The following is a 20,555-nucleotide window of genomic DNA, read 5'->3' as shown; positions in this document are numbered from 1 at the left end:
ATCCCAGGAGGACCGGGGGAAGACAAACTAGTGGAATTGGCACCAAAAGAACCAGGAACAGGCCTGGGAGTGTCAGGAGGACCAGGGCCTCTGTACCAGGGCCTGTAGTGCCAAGTGGAGCAGAAAGCCTGGGACTTGGGGTAGAAGGATCCTGGTGAGGACGATCAGGAAGACCAACACACCAGAGACAGGAATACCAAGGGGAAAGGACCTGGTCATTCAGGTGGACAAGCACCAAAAAAGCCATGCTCTTAAGGGCCCAAAAAGAGAGTACAGGAACATTAAGGCAGGACCAGCAGACACAGTGAAAGAAGGACTCTGGGGAAAAGGCGTAGGGCAGGTAGAGCCAGGATTATCCAAACCAGGATGATAAGGACTAGAAGGGCCATGCCTAAAAGGAGCAAGACACAAAAGGTAAGGTGGATTAAGAGGACAAGGAGTTGTTGTACCCGGATTCGGATGAACAGTGTAAGGAGGATTAGAAGCACCAGCAAGTTGAAGAGGGTCAAGAGGACCAGGAAGAAAGAGCTGCGAGAAGGGTGTCTGGCAGGTATTGGATGGCCAAGACAACCAGGCACATGGAGACCTGAGCAAGGAGGATCAGAAGCAAGAGGATTACGTCCACTTGAACAAAAACAAAAACAAAACAAGGGAGTTGAGGGCCAGGAATAGGGATACCAGTGCAATGCGTTCAGACCCAGATTGAGAAAAACTTGGAGAACTGGACCTGGACGATTATGAGCAGATGAGAAGGCAACCTGAGCCAAAAACACAAGAACTGAGTGGACCACGGCAAGGAGGCCCAGTGGGACAAGACCCACAGAGACCAGGAAGATAAAGGCACAGAGGCCCAAGGGAATCAAGACCTGACATACCAGGAAAGGAGGACCAGGGTGAGGATAAAAAGGAAGGTCAGGACAAGGGGGGATGATATTAGGAGCCAGGAGGATGAAGCTGAACAGGATGACAAGAACAAGGAGGATTAGAACTAAAGGGATAAGTGCAGACTAAGCATGACAAGGGGCAGGAGGCTTGTAGGATTAGGGTGCGGTGCATCATTGCCAGCTAGAGGACAAGGATAAATAATCACATCAAGAGCAGGTGGACTTGGACCATTAGGTCCAGAGACTAGATGAAGGAGGATAAGGTAGACTAGAAGGTTCAGGATAAACAAGAACCTGGCTAGGAAGACCAGGGGGCAGGACCAAGGGGTTCAGGACTTACAAACTGAAACAGAGGACCAGGGACAAGGGTAAGAGGACCAGAGTAAAATAATCAATGGGACTAGGGAAACCAGAGCCAGGAGAACCAAGGGGAGCCAACGTAGCCCAAACTGAAAATCTCCAATAGGACCTAGAAAAGATGAGCAGGACTAATGCACGCAGTCCCAAGGGGGCCAAGAAAGCAGGGATTATTGCAAGGAGCAACAAGATGAATAGCAGCGCTAGACCAAGGAGGACCAGGAAAAGAGGGCCAGATGGAGTAGGACTCAGAAAACAAGCAGGAGTAAGGTGGTGAGGACCATTAGGACCAGGACCAGGAGGTCAGGGAAAGGCAAATATAATAAAGGGTCATGGCCTCGAAGTGCCCATAAGGGGAAAAGCCAGGAGAGACTAGAATCAGTAGAGCAAGATTCCGCAAACCAGTACCATGGTGACTGGGGCTAAGAGACAAGGGCTTGTAGGAGGACCAAGACTACCCAGAAAATGAAGATTTGAAATTTGGGAGCAGGAGAACCCCTTGTGATCCCAGGCCATACACAGTAAGATATCCCTTTTGTAAGTGTTTTTTAATCATTTGTTTTTTTAATCATTTTTTAATGAGAGCATTCATCAATTACATAATCCATGATCGCCTAATAAAAAAGAGCATTCCAATCTTTTTTTTTAACTATTTTGCTAAATTGAATAGTAGAATGACAGAAAAAATGCAATATATTAAACTGGCTTTCATAAATAAAACATCTAATAATGCACGGGGAACCCCCTCCTCACCGCATCTCTGTAAGAAATGTATCCATAATTCTACATTGCACATATTACTAATAAAACCTCTTAACCAATTGCCTCCCAGAGGTTTAAGAATTTCCTTTAGGATCCTTATTTTAGTGTGCTCTTTTTTCAGATTCCCTCCTTATACCTAATTTGGACCACCAATGTTCAAATTTTGGAGTTTATTCAGACCGCCACTTTTGAAGGATTATTGATCTAGCTATTAAAATAATAATGAATAATCGCTTTTTTGTAGATGGTGATGTTTAGATCGGTAGAGTGCCTGAGGACCACTGTCTGAGCATCTACTAAGTGTTCAAATTCTAATGTGCAAGAGCAGTACTGATCAATCTCAGCCCCAAATTGTTTAAAGTTGAGCAACTCCACATAATTTACGTCCATTTTCCTCCTCCAGATAAGATCTAAAACAATTTGCAGAAATTTGATTATTAATCTTATGGAGAAGGGCCAGGGTTCTGTAAATCAGCCACTTGGTATAAAATTGCATATGCTGCAAATATGCCCCCTTTAATAGGTTAAATTGGATTGGTATATTGTATCCGAAGGCATAGCTGAAATCTGAAGATTTTGTTCAGAATGCCATTGATCACACACACCTTCTTATAGACCTTAGCGTCCTTGTTTTTTTATAAAGAAGAAACCCACCAGCTAATAGATCTGCAAGTCCTAGATTCTATCAGGTCCTCTACGAGCTCCAAAGTTGCCATTATACCTCTGGAGTCAATATCCCGTAAACAATGTCTGGTCTCAATAATCGACCATTGCATCGCTGTTTTAAATAACGTAATTGTAGGCTCAGCTCCCCTCCAGCTTTTCCAGTTTTCTGCATCCAGAAAATCCCATGTCCTACGATACCCATTGCTCTCCAACCCGGAAGCAACATTTTCCCTAAAAGGGGTTGATCACCAATGTATATATCTGCCAAATAAGACACTCCATTAATACAAGGGAGATCATTATGCCTAAACATTTGCTGATTACGCTTAATGGTCCACTTTTTTGGGAACTTATATGAGGATAAAAAATCAACCATTTCATAATCCTGAAAAGATAAATTCTAAAAAGGATTGACAAACAGAAAAGCACCTGATGGAATGGTTCTTAATCATTCTTGTTATGCTGTCAAACCAAGAAACCTCAACCTTTTAAATCCAGACTATAGAACTGATACAGGTGTTTGGTAATAGAAATCTGTGCATTCAAAGTGAATAAAAGGACAGGACTGTAACCTTCTGAGCTCTGATTGAAATCAGATGCTGTCTGATGCTGACACAGAAGTCTGAGCTTGGAGCAGAGGAGCTGGATCTTGGCAGAGGGCTCTAACAGTGGACAAGTGAAAGGGACTGTGGTTTTAGAAAGTTGACAGAAAGGGTTTGAGAATCTCCCTGGTCAGTTTGCTCACAGAAGGACTCTGAGTAATAAAGGATTCTGGTTATGCCAACTGTGATGGGACTTAGAACCAAGGCCAGAAGTGATAGACTTAGCACCAAATAAGTGGTCTGCGCTACTCTAAGGGCGTGTTTAAGGATGGTGGACTTACATGTGTATGTAAATGTGCAGCAAGTGTGTAGTAATAATACTGCATGTGTGATGGAAGTCTGTGTGCTGAGACCAATGGAATGTACTTTCTATATACTTAGACAGTGGAAATGTATTAACTGCATCCTTTTGGCTGGATGGTGAAGAGATAGACATTGAAGTGAGTCTGGATGGAGAAATAGCTACCCACAGAAATTCAATGAGATGAGCAGAGGGCTGCTAATTCGTTCTTCCACTCACCATGACATATGGTGATTGGCTTAAGGTGTGTGGTATGTTGCCTGTTTCCGTTAAAGATGAGGACGTTTCTAAGCAGATCCTGTTCTTTGTCTGTGCTTGATAACTGCTACAGAAAGGCTGATGGCATTCTGGTACAGAGATGGCACACTTCATTGAGCCCTTATTTTGCAGACAGCGTCATTTCTACCAGGTGTGAGAGCTATTTCTTTGCACAAAGGCTGATCCTGAGCTACAGCCAAATAATGACATTTAAAGGGAAATTACCCTAAATCAGTTCTGAAACCTTAGACAGTGGATCCACATCCCCAATCTGGAAAATCATTATAAAAGTGTGACTGTAAAATAATTGATCGGTGGGTCACAAAACCCCTCTGTTTATTCACCATGTCTTATTTCTTACAATGTTTGTAATGAAGTTAATGGATGCAATTTATCTATCAATTTCTTTTGTTCTGTGCCTTTGATTCTTAGATGTCATTCTGTTATTTCCTGGTAATAGTCATTAATATTTTGCTGACATTCAGTTCAATTGATTATAGTCCCATTCCTCTGCTAATAAAGAAGACATTATCTGTGAGTTTGGGATTAATCGCAACATCCAGATTCCATCCTCCTTAATCTTCATCAGGAAATTATTCGTTGTTAAAAAAAAAAGGAGGCAAAGGTTATCTCTACTCTGTGGCTTGACTGCTCATCCTCCTCCATTATTAATAACCTTCTTTTAGCCCTTGGCTATAAATACCCGAAAGAAAGAAAAGGTAGTTGTCCTCTCTGAAGTTCAGCCAGAATGATCACTAATCTGCCATCTCTTTCTCTCTCCTTTATGGATGTAATGTAATGCAAATGTAAATTATAAAGCGCAAACTCATGCCTGTGGGCGTCTTGGCGCTATAGAAAACTGATTGGCTACAGCAGTGTCAAAACGAATCAAGCAGATGAATAGATGTCTTCCAGTCCTATGTGAAAAGCAAGGTTTTTGAAGGCCTTTTAGAAGGTGAGTAAAAAGGGAGCTGCTTTTAGTGTCAATGGCAGACTGTTCAGACAACAGCTGTGGTCCTGAAAATAACTCTTCCCACCCCAGTTAGTTCTCCCCTGGTGGGGTTCAAAGGGAAACAGGGATGACCCAAAGCTTCTGATTCCCCACTGGTGGGTTTCTAGCTAGAGGAAATGGCCTTAGAATCCCCAGAACTCAAATTGAATGATCAGCTGTGAGAATGGTTCCTAAACCCGCCTCCTCTAAACCCTGGCTCCTTCCCATTCAGGGGTCTCACTATCACCGGCAGAGGGCTCTTAAATAGGAATTAAACTCAAATGATGATGTCTTTACCTACCACACAATCATTTAGACATATCTAATATTTCTTGCTGAATGTAGCTACGAAGGTAAATGACAAAAACACTGACGGACATTTGGCTAGGTACATAAATTGTATTTATTCAATGCTATTTTGGCCAACCTAGAAACTGCATTTTGCAGAACATTTTGTACTACTACAAAATGTACTAAAAATGCAATTCACAAACCTACCTGTAGAGTTTACTTCTCTTCTATCTTTTACAATGCAGAGTTCTCCTGAGTTTACATACATATAAGTATGCGTTTTGGTAGTAACTGTGGGAGAGACAGGGGGGATTGGCTGTAAAATGGGCAATGCTTACTCCTAAAGTATATGGAAATTGGGTAAGGAGGGGAGAAGTAAAAGAACTAAGCAGGATTTTGGGGTGGTTTAGTGAGGGACATGTACCCACCCACAAAAGTGTAAGCCTACTTACAGTTGCTTCTCGAAGACTGCACTTGTAAAGTTACTACAGAAAAAAAGGGGCCCAAAGTGATAGTAAATTGCCCTCGCTCAGAGCTGAAATACTTCCACCACCAAACATAGCCAACCACTCATAACGCAACCCTTTCTACCGAAATCATTGGAGAGGTAGTGAAACTAAAACCCCATGTTAATTTAAATAATGTATTACAAAATATGAAATAATTATGATTTAGGGCCATATGTATGAAAAACCGAATTTGCGATTCCCAAACTGCGATTCATAGCGAATCGCATTTTGAGAATTGCAAATGGGTATGCGAACAATAACTCGCAAATAAACAGTGATTCCTTAAAAATCACCGATTTTCTTGTGATTACCCGTTTTGCGATTCCTTAATTGAGTATTTGCAGATTTTGCAAACTCGCAATTAAGGAATTGCAAAATGGGGAATCTGAAACTCAGGTGCAGCTTGATGACATCACAACCAGGAAGTGTGACTATCCATGCTACACCTGAGCGCCAGAATCCTAGTGAGAGGCTGGAAGGAGGGCTGAGGCACCAGTGCACTGCAACAGGGACTGGAGAAATAGCTACACACGAGCAGCAGCAGGGTGAAAGCCAAAGAAAGAGAAAACAGAAGTTTTCTGAAAAGGAGCAGGAGGTGCTCATCCAGGAGATTGTGGTGAGCCATGAGCTTTTATTTGGAAAAAAATCCCTCAGAGTGCCAGAGACCAGGAAAATGAGAATATGGGCGGAGATCCAAGAGAAGGTCAATTCCATAGGCGTCACCCACCTCAGCGTCGAGGAATTGCGAAAACGCTGGTACGATATGCACCAGTTTATCCTGAATACATACATTGTGTCATCATTTCTCACCCAGAAATAGTTCTGTTTTGCCATCTCGCCTCTGTCGCCCGGCTACCACTCTAATCACACCAGCTGGCCTGCATCCTGGAGCTGGCCCCTCCTCATCTGATGTGTCCATATTGCTGAGCTCCACTGGGGTGCCTTTTCGGGTGGCTATGTTATGCAGCATGGCACACGCAACCACCATCTTGCAGCAGGTCCCAGGGCTGTATTGCAGTGCTCCTCCACTCTTATGCAGGCATCTGAAATGGCTCTTGAGTATACCAAAGGTCCGCTCAATGGTACTGCGGGTGGCAGTGTGGGCACTGTTGTACCTCCGCTCCCTAGCGTTTGCCGGATTTAGGTAAGAGTCAATATGAAGTTCAGGACTGCATACGCTCTGTCACCTGTGAGGCAAGAGGAAATAGGGTACACACTGTCCTGCCACTGCTGTACTTCACTGTTGTGTCACTGTTTCCTATGCACTTACATAGAAGGTAGCCCTCTCCAAACTCCCCATTAGTGAGTCGACAGTGGATCCCACTGAGGCGAAAGATGAAAGAGTTGTGGGTGCTGCCTGGGTATTTAGCTACAATGTCAGGGATAATGTGCTTGGCATCACACACCACTTGTATATTCAGGGAATGGTATGACTTGCGATTCCTGAATACATACTCATTCTGGGAGGGGGGATATGGCGACATGTGTTCCATCTATGCATCCAATGACGTGGGGGTATTGTGCTATTTTATAGAACTCCTGCTTGGTCTGGTCTAGTGCCTGTGGGGTGCAGGGGAAGTGGATGTGGTGGGGCAGCCTCTGTACAATGGCATCAAGGAACGCGTGGAAAAAACGTGACAATGCACTCTGTGACATCGCTCTACTGAGGCTATCACCCCCTGAAAGCTACCTGATGCCAAGAGGTACAGTGCGCACAGGACCTGGATGTGAGTGGGGATGGTGTGTGTCCTGTGTGAGGGGTGTTCAAGAATAGGTTTGAGTTCCTCAATTATATCAAGGATGCTCTCTTCATCCAGCCTGTAGTGTTTCTGGATGTCCTCTGCAGTCCGCTGGAACAGGGTGATGCGCGCACGGAATATCCTCTACTGGTGTCTTCTCCTCTGTGCAGCAGCTCTGAGTTGCAGCCTCCTGGCTATCACATACAGCCCAGCCATTGTGGAAAAAGTCTGTTGCGCTGTGGGACTCCTTAAATAGTTTGCACCAGGTTACCACCTGCTCATACTTGGTGTTAATTGCGATTCTCTAAATTGCGAATTGAGAGAATTTGCTTTTTACGATTTTTTTATACATTGCAGAGCGATGTCTTACTTTGCAATATCCTGTTTGCGAATTTCACGAACTGAGAAAATCGCAAACTAAGAAATCGCCAAGGAATTCGCAGAATTCTGGTTATCGCAACGTAAGAATTCGCTATATTTGCGATTTCTAATTTTGCGATGCAATTGTGCCTCATACATAGGAAATAACGAATTTGTATTTGCAAACACTGTTTTTTGCGATTCACAGCGTTTGCGAGTAAAAATTAGGTTGATACATATGCATCTTAATGTTTACAAAATATATCAAAATATAAACTTTTATAAATTAGCAAATATTTTAGTATTTTGTTTGCATTTTAAAAGTTACTGTAACCATACATTTTATTAGCATATAATTAAATTACTTCTAATTAATTTTAAACATCATTTTTAATCATTAATACTGCATAACAAAAATGTAATTTCTTTTACTTTAGTTGAGAATTTACTTTTTAATTTAAAATTTAGAAAAAATACAAATTTTGATTTGGACTGATTTTTCTCAAATGCATGGGTGATCTTTAATGTAATTAGTGTTATCTTTTTAACATATTGTAAACTAAAGAAATGGGATATTCAGAGGTATACATCTGAACTTGAAGATAATTTAACAGGACATAACCGTGAGGCAAAATATGAAAAATGGAAGGGTGACTGAATGGGACCAATTTAGGGTGATGGCAAGAGACTAGATAGCAATTAAGTAAATGCTGAAATTTGAAGGATTAAGGACTGGATGTACAGCCCTTGTGTGGTTGTAAACCATCCCATTTGCAAAATCACAGGGTTTTTCACCACAAAAGTGCTATTTTAATTAATGGTTGGTAAAAGCTATGGAACAGTTTCTCCTTGGGGAATCATATTGGAGGGCTCATAGGGATTAAGGCATGGTCCAGAGGAGTCCTGCCTGCTCCACCTGATTAGTTCTCAAAGTAAACATTGTTTCCAAGAAACACCTGTTCCTTTAATGAGCTTGAGCTGCTTTCAAAAGCATTTCTTACCAAACGAATGGGTAAAAAATTGTGACCTGCCTAAGTAATCCTCTTTAGACAAATATTTTACGACTTTCATCAAAAATCCAATTTGCAATGCGACATATTCTTAAAAAGTTCACGTTGCAAATTGCATTCTCATTCACAGACCAGTCGGTGTTGAAATTGGACCTCCCTGGTTTGCGACCGGCAATAGTGCCTTTGGCCCTATGTCTTTTGAGCCAGAATCTGCAACTGAGCTAAAATGTGGGGTTGAGTAATGGGGTACCAGGGGCAAAAAAATCAAGCCCGCCTTTTCTGCCTATTTACCAGAGCTGGTCGATCTCAGGTGTCAAGCTACAGCCCAGTACAATGGATCATATGCTCAAGAGATGACAGACCCTATTATTCTATGATACTTGACAATCTATGCAGCTGAAATTATCTGCTCCTAGCAAATATTGACAAAGCAAGCAGGTCTATCTTTAATGTTCTAATGTATGCAAAAGCATTTCTGCTTGCCTATGTTCACATGCTTTGAACATTTGGGGAGAGGAGTTGGCCTTACGGCTAGGGAGGTCCACTTTGAATCTGGGGTACCCAGTTCGATTCTCGGCAATGATGCTGAACATCCTGTGATTCTGGGCAAAACACTTAATCTCCCCGTGCCTAACAAAAAAGAAAAATTATGAATGTATCCTCAGGTAACGCAACTGGTGCTATGTAAAGCTAAGTTTTTGTAAAGTTGAGGTTTTGTGCGTGGTCTGTGGGTGTGAGGGGAGGGGTTCCAAGCTCTGTGGACCACCAAGAGCCATCCCAGGTGGAGGAGGCGAAGCAAAGGATAAGGACTTCATTCTTGTCTGAGTTAAGCTTGAGGCAGCTGTCCTTCATCCAGGTGATGACTACCTTCATCAAATTATGGAAGTTGCTCTTGGCAGCTGTGGGTTCATCTGTGAGGGAGAGAATCAGCTGGGTGTTGTAAGCATAGGAGACAATGTTGAGTCTGTGAATTCTGACGATGACTGCAACCAGGACCAAAAGAAACAAGGGGGGGGGGGGTCAAAGGGGAATTTTTAACGACCACGGTAGCTCAAACCCCTATGCCTACTGAAAAAACAAACAAGAGATACCTGGCCCAGATGATTGCTTGTGTGTTGTGTCGCGCAAAAAAACACTAGACCAACATGTCATCACTATGATAATACTGGGTTGGAAAAAATTCCCATCAGCCCACCATCATGGTGGAGTATCGTCATGTGGGATACATATCATAAACCCAAATCTCTCCCAGCGCACCTGATAATGATGCGGAGATGGATTTTGAAAAATACTTTTCCAAACCACAGTATTTCAAAGGTAGGACTGATGGAGTGCAGTGCTCGTGAAAAAGAGAAAATAAAGTGTGAGTAAAATTGGCTCCTGAGACAAAAAATATGTTTATTAGGTATTATCTCAGGGTCAAAGGTTAAAAACAACGCCTAATAGTCTTAAAAAATGACTATATAACGGCGCAGTACGTGGAGGTCGACATGTTTCATCTTATATGGACAGTGAGTCCAAGCTTTCTTCAGGACCAGATGATGTTAAGCGACTGCTATTTGTGAAAACTAGGTGCATTGACAATATGGATTAATCCTACCAGAAACTTTGAGCCCAAATGTTCTCTGGTGTTTATCCAACTATTCGTTATTCTCCTAAAGAAAAAAGGGGACAACAAAGTGTGAGAGGCGCATGTGGTATATTGGTGATTAAAACACAACACAACAAAACAAACAAGGCAACAAGAAAATTTTCTCTGCCCCCCAGAAGCTGTATAGTTCTCCTGGATATGATCCTTACAATTTCAGGATTATGAGACATTGAACTGTAAATAGTCACTCACCCAGCATTTTGTGGGAGATCACCTCACCTCACCCGGCACCTACTCGGGAAGAAGGAGGCCCCGCTCTGTTTGAAATGGAAAAGTGTGAAAGGACCTCAAAACTGCATTATCAAGGTACAAAGTATATAATCAACTAATCCAAAGTATATACAAACAAACACCAGTTGATTAAAAGGAGACTCAACCCCAAGAAAAAACATGGTAGTGACCATGCATGGAATGGTAATGTATGCAAAATGCAACCTGAGAAAAACTTTCAGAAAAAGCATTCAGAAAAGACATTCCCTAGATCTTGCTAAGGAACATATTAATCAAGAAAATAGGACTCCATGACAAGCTTGTAAAGCTAGCTCATAAAGACCAACTAAGTTCTAAGTATTTAAGTTAAGAGCACTAAAGGGAAGGGCTCGATGTACAAGTTCCATGTTGTTGGTTCTAAATGCTAGAGAAACCCTACCTGTCCGTCGGTACCTCTTGGGCCAGCGTCCGAGCAGGAGTGGAGGTAGCTTGGACCGCGACTGCTTTGTTATTATATACCCGATTTAATTGGGTAATCGGGAGCAGCTGGCCGTTTGTGTTAATGCGGCGCTTGATTGGGAATTAACGGTTCACAAATGCGCGTGCGCCGGTACTCCAACCAATTGTAGGCAAGGCTGGGGAATACTGTCTAAGGCATGCGCATGCGCGGAGTCGATGTATCTGATCGTGATGCGCATGCGCGGAGAACTTACAGTACCCACGCATGCGTGCTCGCGCATGCGTACTCGCTATTCAAGCGGGAATAGTGTCTCAAAAGTGGCCAATATCGCGCTAGACCAGTATCACATAATTCCGAATATAGTGTGACATTGGATTTCGAAGCGCAGCAATTCAGTGTTGGAAGAGGGTTTAAGAGGCTACATGTGAGCTCATGTTTTAGTGTAAATAAAAACCCATGATTACACTCTAAAAAATTGAAAATTTGAAAAATAGGAAATCATGTGAGGTGAGGGTGAGAGCCCTGACTGCACTATGAACGGCTGTGTATGATAGACTTAATACTATTTAGAATGTGATTGATGATATTATACACTACAAGTTGGAATTACAGATAAGTCGTATAAATGCCCATAGGAAGAATCCATCAAGGAATAGGGCAATGATGTCTGATACCATAAAGGCGATTTTAAGAGCATCTCAGGGTAGTCACAAAGACGCCCATGGTATATCATCATTGAGCCCCTTAGAATCGCTTTGGAGCTGGAAAACCCACTTCTGTTCTCTTTTGAAAAGAAATTTAGACACATCACTTATATGAGAGGGAATATAAGGATGTTCTAGGACAACCCATTTCATTTCATCTGCTGTGTGCTTACAGTTCAGAAAATGGCTCGTGAGTTTCGTTGCCTGTTTGTGACACCTAATGGTACTCTTGTGTTCCCCAATTCTTAATTTGATTTTGCGAGTGGTGTATCCAATGTATCTGAGGGAGCAAGGACAGGTAATCATGTATATGACATTTTCTGTGTTGCAATTTGTGTGTTTTTTGAGGACCCAGGTCCTCCCTGTCCCTAGGTCAATCGAGTTGGTTTTACTGGTCTGGGGGCAAACACTACATGATCCGCATGGATGATGACCAGTGACCGGAGGTAGGTCCCATAGAGTCGTTGATCTCTCAATGTTCTGTATCCTTGGTCTGGTATGGACCAATGTATCACGTAAGCTTGGTGCTCTTTTAAATGAGAAAAGGGGTGAAGGGATATTAGCGTCCGTGGTGTTCAAAATACCCCAGTGTTTACGCACAGATTTCTGGATTCTGTTGGATAGTGCATTAAATGTGCTGACAAATGTTAGCCTTTCAAGGGGTGGTTTAGGTGGCCGCCTATCCAACAAGGCCTCGCGATTGTTGTTCGAGGCTCGTTTCCACGCTCTTTTCACAAGGTGTGAGGGATATTTGCGTTCATGCAGTTGGGTGGAGAGGATGGTAGCATGTTTGTTAAACAATGTCTGAGAGAGGAGTTGGCCTTACGGCTAGGGAGGTCCACTTTGAATCTGGGGTACCCAGTTCGATTCTCGGCAATGATGCTGAACATCCTGTGATTCTGGGCAAAACACTTAATCTCCCCGTGCCTAACAAAAAAGAAAAATTATGAATGTATCCTCAGGTAACGCAACTGGTGCTATGTAAAGCTGAATTTTTGTAAAGTTGAGGTTTTGTGCGTGGTCTGTGGGTGTGAGGGGAGGGGTTCCAAGCTCTGCGGACCACCAAGAGCCATCCCAGGTGGAGGAGGCGAAGCAAAGGATAAGGACTTCATTCTTGTCTGAGTTAAGCTTGAGGCAGCTGTCCTTCATCCAGGTGATGACTACCTTCATCAAATTATGGAAGTTGCTCTTGGCAGCTGTGGGTTCATCTGTGAGGGAGAGAATCAGCTGGGTGTTGTAAGCATAGGAGACAATGTTGAGTCTGTGAATTCTGACGATGACTGCAACCAGGACCATGCAGATGTTGAACAGGACGGGGCTCAAGGAGGATACCTGAGGCACTCCACAGCTGATCTATGTCGGTTCTGAGATGAACGACAGAAGTCTGATTCTCTGCATTCGGTAGGTGAGGAAGAAGCAGATTAATTCTTGGGCTATGTTGCGGATGCCTGCGTCAAGTCTGGTGCAGAGGGTGTGGTTACAGACAGTGTTGAAGGCGGCTGAGAGGTCCAGGAGGATGAAGGCAGCAGTCTTGCCTTGGACGGGGTGGGTGTGGATGTCATCTGTCATGGCAAGGGGAGCGGTCTCAGTGCTGTGGTTGCTTCTGAAGACCAATTGAGAGAGGTCCAGGATGTTGTTTATTTAGATTAACTCAGAGAGTTGGGTGCTGATGACTTTCTCAATGCCTTTGGTTGGGAAGGGGAGCAGAGAGATGAGTCTGTATTTATTGAGGTCAGTTGGGTCGGCAGAGGGTTTTTTCAGCAGGGGGTTGATCTCTGTGTGCTTCCAGTCTTTCATGAAGGTTACAGACTTGATGGAGCAGTTGGTGGTGCGGCAGAGTTTGTGTGAGATGGAGGTACCTGCTCTGTTTAAGATGTGCTGAGGGCAGGGATCTCAGGGGGCTCCGAAGTGGATGCTCTTCATGATCCTGAGGGTGTCATCAGAGGTGAGGGTAGAACAGCTGGTCAAGATCTGCTGGGGTTTGGAGCCCTTGGGTGTGGTGGTTGCAGGTGGAGTTGGGTGGGTGGGTCTTTGGTTGAGACGCTGTTGTAGATCTCCTTGATCTTGTGGTGGAAGAAGATGGCTAGGTTGTAGCAGAGGTCTTGAGCTGGGGGAATGTCTGCTGTCTCTGCGCTGAATTTAACGAACTTTTTGATCATGTTGAAGAGTTCTTTGCCTTTGTGTGCGTTGGCATTAATGCATTCCTGGATGGCTACTTTGTTGTTCTGATGACGTGTGGTGTGCAGTGACAGCAGATTCGAAGGCTGCCTGGTCTGTTGTGATCTTGCTTCCCCTTTATCTTTTCTCGAGCCATGTGTAGTTGCACCTGAACTCTTGGAGGGAGGGTGAACTAGCTAGTTTTTTTGGAGGGCTGTTTACCTGGGGGTTTCCTGAGGGGGGCCAGTGTGTTGGCGCAGTTGGGGATCCAGGATTGGAGGTTGTGTGCTTAGGTGTTGGCATCCGTGGATGTCGGTGTTGATGTCTTGCTGAGGGAGGTGGTGAGCTGGTCTTCGGTCACCTAGTTCCAGTCTCTGTGAAGATTGCGGTGGGCATGGTGGTGTATGGTGGGTTTGGTGAAAGAGACGTGGACGCAGTGGTGGTCAGTCCAGTGTGGCCCGGAGGTGTGGCTGTTGGAGATGTTGTTGCTTGCGGAGAAGATGGGGTTGAGCGTGTGTCCTGCTGATTGGGTTGGCCGTGTGACCAATTGTTTGAGTTCGATGGTGGTGAGGTTCTCCAGGAGGGAGTTGCAGTCTTTGTGGTTGTCCAGGTGGAAATTGTGGTTACCCAGTAGGATACAGTCTGTTGAGGTTAGAGTGTGGTGAGCGATGAAGTCTGTTATGGCTTCGTTGAAGGGGGGAATGGTCCAGAAGTTCTCTAGATGAGGGTGCCGGGGAGGGTGGCGTTTGCATTCATCTGGATCTGGACCGTGCCTGCACTAGCATGCTCTGATAAAAAGTGAGAATGCATTCAGAGCAAATGAAGACAAAGCGATATAGTGGAACCTAGCATATTGCTTCAACTTTTAGAAATAATCCGAAATTTGGAAATAATCCAACCATCTCAATTAAAATTTGTAAATTAAAGAATATATTATAAAATGTGTTTATTCGTTTGGTGTATACTTGTTTGTGTAATTTTGCTTATTTTTTAGGTACACATCAAATATACTGTTTAGGCAGGGGTTTCCAGCTTCCAGTAATAATATAATGTGGGTCCACAGAACTCAGAAGGTTAAGAACCACTAAACACCATCGAGAAAGTCAATAGCTCCCAAAGTTGGGAACTATTGGCTTTGCCAATGCTTTTTAATAAATGTGGCTTTGTGCTGATTTTTCCCTCTTGGCAACGCCCTGCAGCAACTTTAGTTTATGTTAAGTAATGCATCTGGCCCAAGTTATTGTTGGTTTAGTGCAATGATTGGTTCACTTAATGTTTCAAGCGTTGTAAGCCTAGACAATGGAGGTCCAGCCAACAGTGGACATCATTATGTATTGTGCAGGCAGGACTGCAAGTACAGCCTTGCAGCAGCCCAACTCACCTCTTACAGGATGCAGTGCTCCCCGCTGTTGCTACACAGCTCCTCCTGTGCCAAAGTGCCCCCTCTACCCCCACAACTGCCTCCCAACTCCACCCAGTACAGCTCCCCCCATCTCCTTGTAAAAGCAACGAATTTCACAAGCAGGTTTCCATGGTGTTATGTTGGGTTCACATTGTATTCCCTATTCTGGAGACAAATACACAGAATAGCTGTATTTATGAGTGGGGACACTAGCAGGCGTCCCGGATTTGCCCGGACAGTCCTTGGTTTTCGCCAGCTGACCCGGCAGATTTCAGATTTTTAGAGAGAGCCAACTAAAAACGGTGGGAGAAATCAGCTGCTATAAGAAAGCAATGTATTTAACAGGCAGGCTACTGGCTTTAAAATGGCATTTTATGTATGTTCTTACTGCCTCTTCTGTAATTCTCTGCCCTGGGTTGCAGTAAAATGGTAGTCCCTCTTCTATTTTTTGGGAAATGGCCCGGTTTTTGGCTTTAAAATTCTGCTCACCCTGCAGTAGCTGCCATCGTTATTTTAGTTCCCATCGTATCCCTGCACCAAAATCAAACTCACTCGTAATTGGGCCTGTAAAGATGTTTTTCATCATGCGCCTTTGCATAAAATAATTTGCGCGGAACAGGATAAAGCGAGATCTTGGACTGTTACAAGCTTGGGCTGTACGTATCTAAAAGCACTATGGGAGCCATTTCACCTGGTAACTAGGGAGATTCAGGGAGTATGCGTCTCAAGGAAGGTACTCTGTGGTAACCAGAAGTTGGTAAGGCATTTCCAGTCAAGACTAGTTCAGTGTGAGCAGCTGCCTGCTTCTGATAGAATTTAAAGCTCTATCTTTTCACTTTAATAGATACTGCCTGTCATAATGAAACGTCCCCGTGTCAAAAACCACATTTTGTGTAGAGATGTTTTTCCCAGTCAGAAGAGTGTCACACGAGGCCTCCTACCACAATGCGTATTTAAGAGTAGGAGCACTGCTAAATGAAAGGGAGAAGCAGAAAGGAGCGCCTATGCAGTCTGAAAAAAACTTTTTTTTTCTTGCTTTCGCACAAGCTTACACTATAATTATGTTTTTGTCGTTTTCTTCAGGTGTTCCAGATAGCATATGTCATCATTAAAGCTGCCAATTCCCCGCGGCCTGGAAACTGGGTCTTGGAGCGCTCTCTGGACGGCGTGACTTTCCACCCTTGGCAGTACTATGCCATCACAGACACCGAGTGCCTGACCCGCTACAATATTACCCCCCGCACTGGACCCCCCTCCTACAGGAAGGACGACGAAGTGATCTGCACTTCGTATTACTCCAAGATCCAGCCACTGGAAAACGGAGAGGTAACGTGTGAAGACGCGCTTCCGCGCCGCGCAGCCGTCCTGACAGCTCAGACAGATGAGAGACGCGCGTAATTGACAGGTTTGGGTATTCTGACAGCAACTCTCCTCAGGCAGGCGGCGGCGCCTCGGCGCCTGGTACTGCGCCTGCCTGAGAGAGACGCGCAGGGATGATGAGGAGCAGGGGCCTATTAGGAGTTAAAAGGGAAACTTCACATGGTTCCCAACTAAAAGTTTAGATGCAGAGTTTTAATGTGTTTAGCGAGGATTCCACCCCAGTAGTCACCAGCCAACGTGGTTTCTTTCAGTATAACAGGAGTGCCTTAAACCACGTTCAGCCCGTTTACATGAAGTCAAGGTTACATATGTGGTGAAAGTCTCTAGTTTGATGATATAGTTGCTGGCGAAGTTATATGAGCACCCGCTGTGTTTCTCTCGTAACTTTTTCCCGACCTAATGTTTTTTGCTTTCAACCTAGTTTTTACCTTTTTCAAGTTCTATTTTGCTTTGGACTTTGATTACAAATTGGCCTTTCGGGCTAGGGTCACAGGTCAATGCTCCACTCCTCTGCTTTGAGTCACTGTCCGCCACAATCCCTTCAAGATGTTGAATGTTGAATGTAGATAGATAGATATACATGATCATGTGATCAAGGCTTGCAAAGGCGGAGCACTGAGCAAATAACACATATATGAACCAGAAAAGGGGAGTCCGTTCCCGTTTTTTTCCACCAAAATCAAGGGGAAACCAAGTAAACAAGGATTTATTTAATATGCATGTAAAATAATTCGCTCTTGGGAGGGAGGTATGGCAGATCTGACATTTTAATTCCTACCCACATTTTGCCCTGTTTGCTTATGCACCCCTGGACTTGGGTGTCAGCCAGGAACCGCAGCCAAAAGGCCCTGATTATTAGTCTATTAGAATAGGGGATGGTATTTACACGTCCTGGTTAATACAGGCTCCCCATAGTGTGCATTTATCAGATGTGGTAAATGATATTCAGAGTTTGTGTGGGAAATGGGGAATTACATGCAGAATTGGTGCTTACTACTGAACTCCATATGCATCAGATTTTCCATGCATATTTTCCCTCGAAACATTTCGGCACGGTTGACCTTCTAATATCTGTCTCGAGAAATTTCGTGAGGAAAAACTCAGAATTCTGTCCAATTGTCATCAGAGTTCTTTCAATTTGTTTGCCTCCTGCAGCTGGATCTGCTCCCCTCACCCACTCCTGCAGCTGGATCTGCTCCCCTCACCCATTGGGTGAAATAATGCTAAAGGGTAATTCATTTGGACCAAACATTTTTCTAATCCCTTCAACAATTTTATTTTTCTCATAAAAAACATTGCCTCAGACGAAAACAATATGCCTTCACCTGCAGTTCTTTTTTAAAAACAGAAATGGCTCCTGGAAGTGCGATATTAGATAGCAGCAACCATTCAAGGCCTGAAGTTACATGCTATCCATCCATTTTTTATTTGCACTTGACAGAAAGGGCAATATGCAAATAGAACTGCAGATGTCAATCAATGCCTATAGAGACCAAAAATTACCACCAGAGTCCCTAGCTCATGGTGTTCGAGTCGGCTGCTCTGGAAGCGTGGAGATATCACAGTGAGAATAAGTGGAACCTTTTTAGGGTGCATCTGCATATGGGCGGTTACTGACGGAAATGTGACTGACAGTGAGAAATGGCATGTGGCTCTGTGTAATTGCTAGTCATTATTTCAAACATTCCATAATCACCTTTTCGTTTTTTCACCAGTCATTTCTAGGCTGAGGACCCTATCCTATTGAATACTAAAAAAGCGTTTCTTGGTAAAAACATGGCGTACACATTAAAATATGGGACAATCAGCATAATTGACAATTTTTGGAGCACAACGAGAAACGTTTGAGAGAAATTAGGAACTTATTGAACTAAGAATGAGAGGCACGTAGAGAAGGATAAATACATTTGTCCCTACAAACGTGCTGTTTTTAGGTCAAGCCTGGGCAGCGCATGTGCTGCTATGCGAGGCATGCTGTATTCAGGTATGATCTTGAAGCCCCTCCAACTCTCCGCCCAAATTTTTCATTGGTGTGTCATTGTCTATTGTAGACTGTGGCTTTTCATTGGTCAATAGTCTTAGTAGTCCCTCCTTCGTACCGCCTTGTCTCATTTAGTAACCTCCCATGAGGACAACCTCTGTTACATGTGTTGTTGGTTGGTCGGCTTTCAGTACAGCCTCCAAGCACCTTTTTCTGAAATAGCTTTGTCCTGCCTACAAGAGCAGGACACGCTCTCTCCTAACGCCAAACACATTTGCAATGCAATAAGCCTTGCATTTGCGAGAGCTTAAGCTATTGGCATTGAAAATAACAACAGCTTTTATTCATCTGTTTTAAAAACAACCCATAAATAAAAGGCATTGTCATTTTCAATGCCAATAGCTCAAACTCTCGTTAATGCGAGACCTATTGCATTGCAAATGCTTGTTTTACTACTAAAGGAGACTTTTGGTGAAAAGCAGGGCAAGTGCAGCACACATGGAAGAGCAACCTGATACTATCCTTTGACGTGCAAAGTAGGGATCATTTGACATTATTTAAAGCGAGGACTCAAGATTCAGAGAAAGTTCTGAATAGTTGGTTCTACTAAAAAAAAGTGTATTTTTGAAGGGGAATGATTGTTTTGAATGTATAATGTAATAATTTAGAGTAGGTTGGGCGTACTTGCAGATTAATGATATACTGTGTGACTTCCAAGGTCTCATGTACTTTCATCATATAGGGCTTTCTATGGTGTATGCATTTATGCAAGAAGTTACCTGTAACCTGCTTTCAGCTATATAGTACAGGGCGAGATATACATTCATAGGAAATATCTTTTTGATGTTCTTATAAAATGAATACAATAAATACTCCACCCCATAATTGGAAAGTGGATTAATGTAACTTAATTTTGATGAAAACTTGTTTATACTGTCAATTTAAATGCAGGGATAATGAGGAATAATAACGTGAATGATGTATTTTATAATACAAGATTGCTACTGATGTCATCAAAAGTAGCAGCACTAAAATGTCACCAGAATGCTCATGGCCTTACTGCACAGTCGGAGGAGCTGCATTTTATTGAAAGTGGCAACAATCGCTCAGCCACTTTCTGGTTTACACGAAAAAACAATTTCTAAGTGCATTTGCGCAAATGATATGTAAGTGGTTTTTAGCATCCGTTCATAATACTGATACAATTATTTACACGTGCCCTTTTACACTAGAGGATGGTAATTGAAGTGAAATTGGAAGTGTTTTTTTTTTCCAGGTGACCAGTTACGCTTTTGACAAATCAACAGTGACTTTTGTCTTGACGAAGTACAGTTCTCGGAGCCATTCGTGCTCATTCGCATCCCATGTTTTGTTTGCAGCCTTATCTTAAAAGGCTTTCGTGATTTAATTACTGATTTTAAGGAGAGTAGCATTTGAAATATTTTCATGGGAATTCAAAGAGAGTTAACTTTTTACAATCAAATGGATCATTTAATTGGGTTAATGCAGTTGATCAGCTGAGTGCAGTGAGGGATGAGAGTTAGAGCCTTATTTATAGGTTAGTGGACAGGGTACTCCACCAACCACGTTGCAAAGTACCTTGTCTGCTAAACTCTTGCCAAAAAGAGAGCAAATGTTCTTAGATCATTGTCTCCTGTTTTGAACCTCCAGGGAAAGTCTGTCATCGCAACCTTGAAATTACACAAATGATGCCCTCTCCCAAGAGCTTTAAGAAGTCTATCACTGTGTCAAGTCAAATCATTTTTAGACTTTCAATAGCAAACTCTGGTTTTGGAAGTTTGTTTTTGAAAAAAGAAGTCTTTGCTGTGCGTGCCCATTGAACTTGGCACCTGCACGGCAAGCTTCAATGCCTTCAGGTG

The 20,555-nt window shown here is 43.2% G+C and overlaps 1 protein-coding gene across 7 annotated transcripts in view; it reads left to right on the top strand.

The window, feature by feature from the left end:
• The window catches only part of LAMA2 (laminin subunit alpha 2), a 3,858,378-nt gene that overhangs the window by 754,724 nt on the left and 3,083,099 nt on the right, over nt 1–20,555 (top strand). For all 7 annotated transcript variants that reach the window (XM_086927001.1, XM_086926997.1, XM_086927002.1 and 4 more), the window contains exon 4: nt 16,398–16,640. In XM_086927001.1, coding sequence (XP_086783127.1) covers nt 16,398–16,640 — 243 coding nt within the window. The remainder of the gene's footprint in view (nt 1–16,397; nt 16,641–20,555) is intronic.

This window comes from Lissotriton vulgaris, chromosome 6 (genome assembly GCF_964263255.1).
Source record: "Lissotriton vulgaris chromosome 6, aLisVul1.2, whole genome shotgun sequence".
NCBI classification, from domain to species: Eukaryota; Metazoa; Chordata; class Amphibia; order Caudata; family Salamandridae; genus Lissotriton; species Lissotriton vulgaris.
The sequence above is the reverse complement of the archived record's forward strand: the minus strand, read 5'-3'. Positions and strand labels throughout refer to the sequence as shown.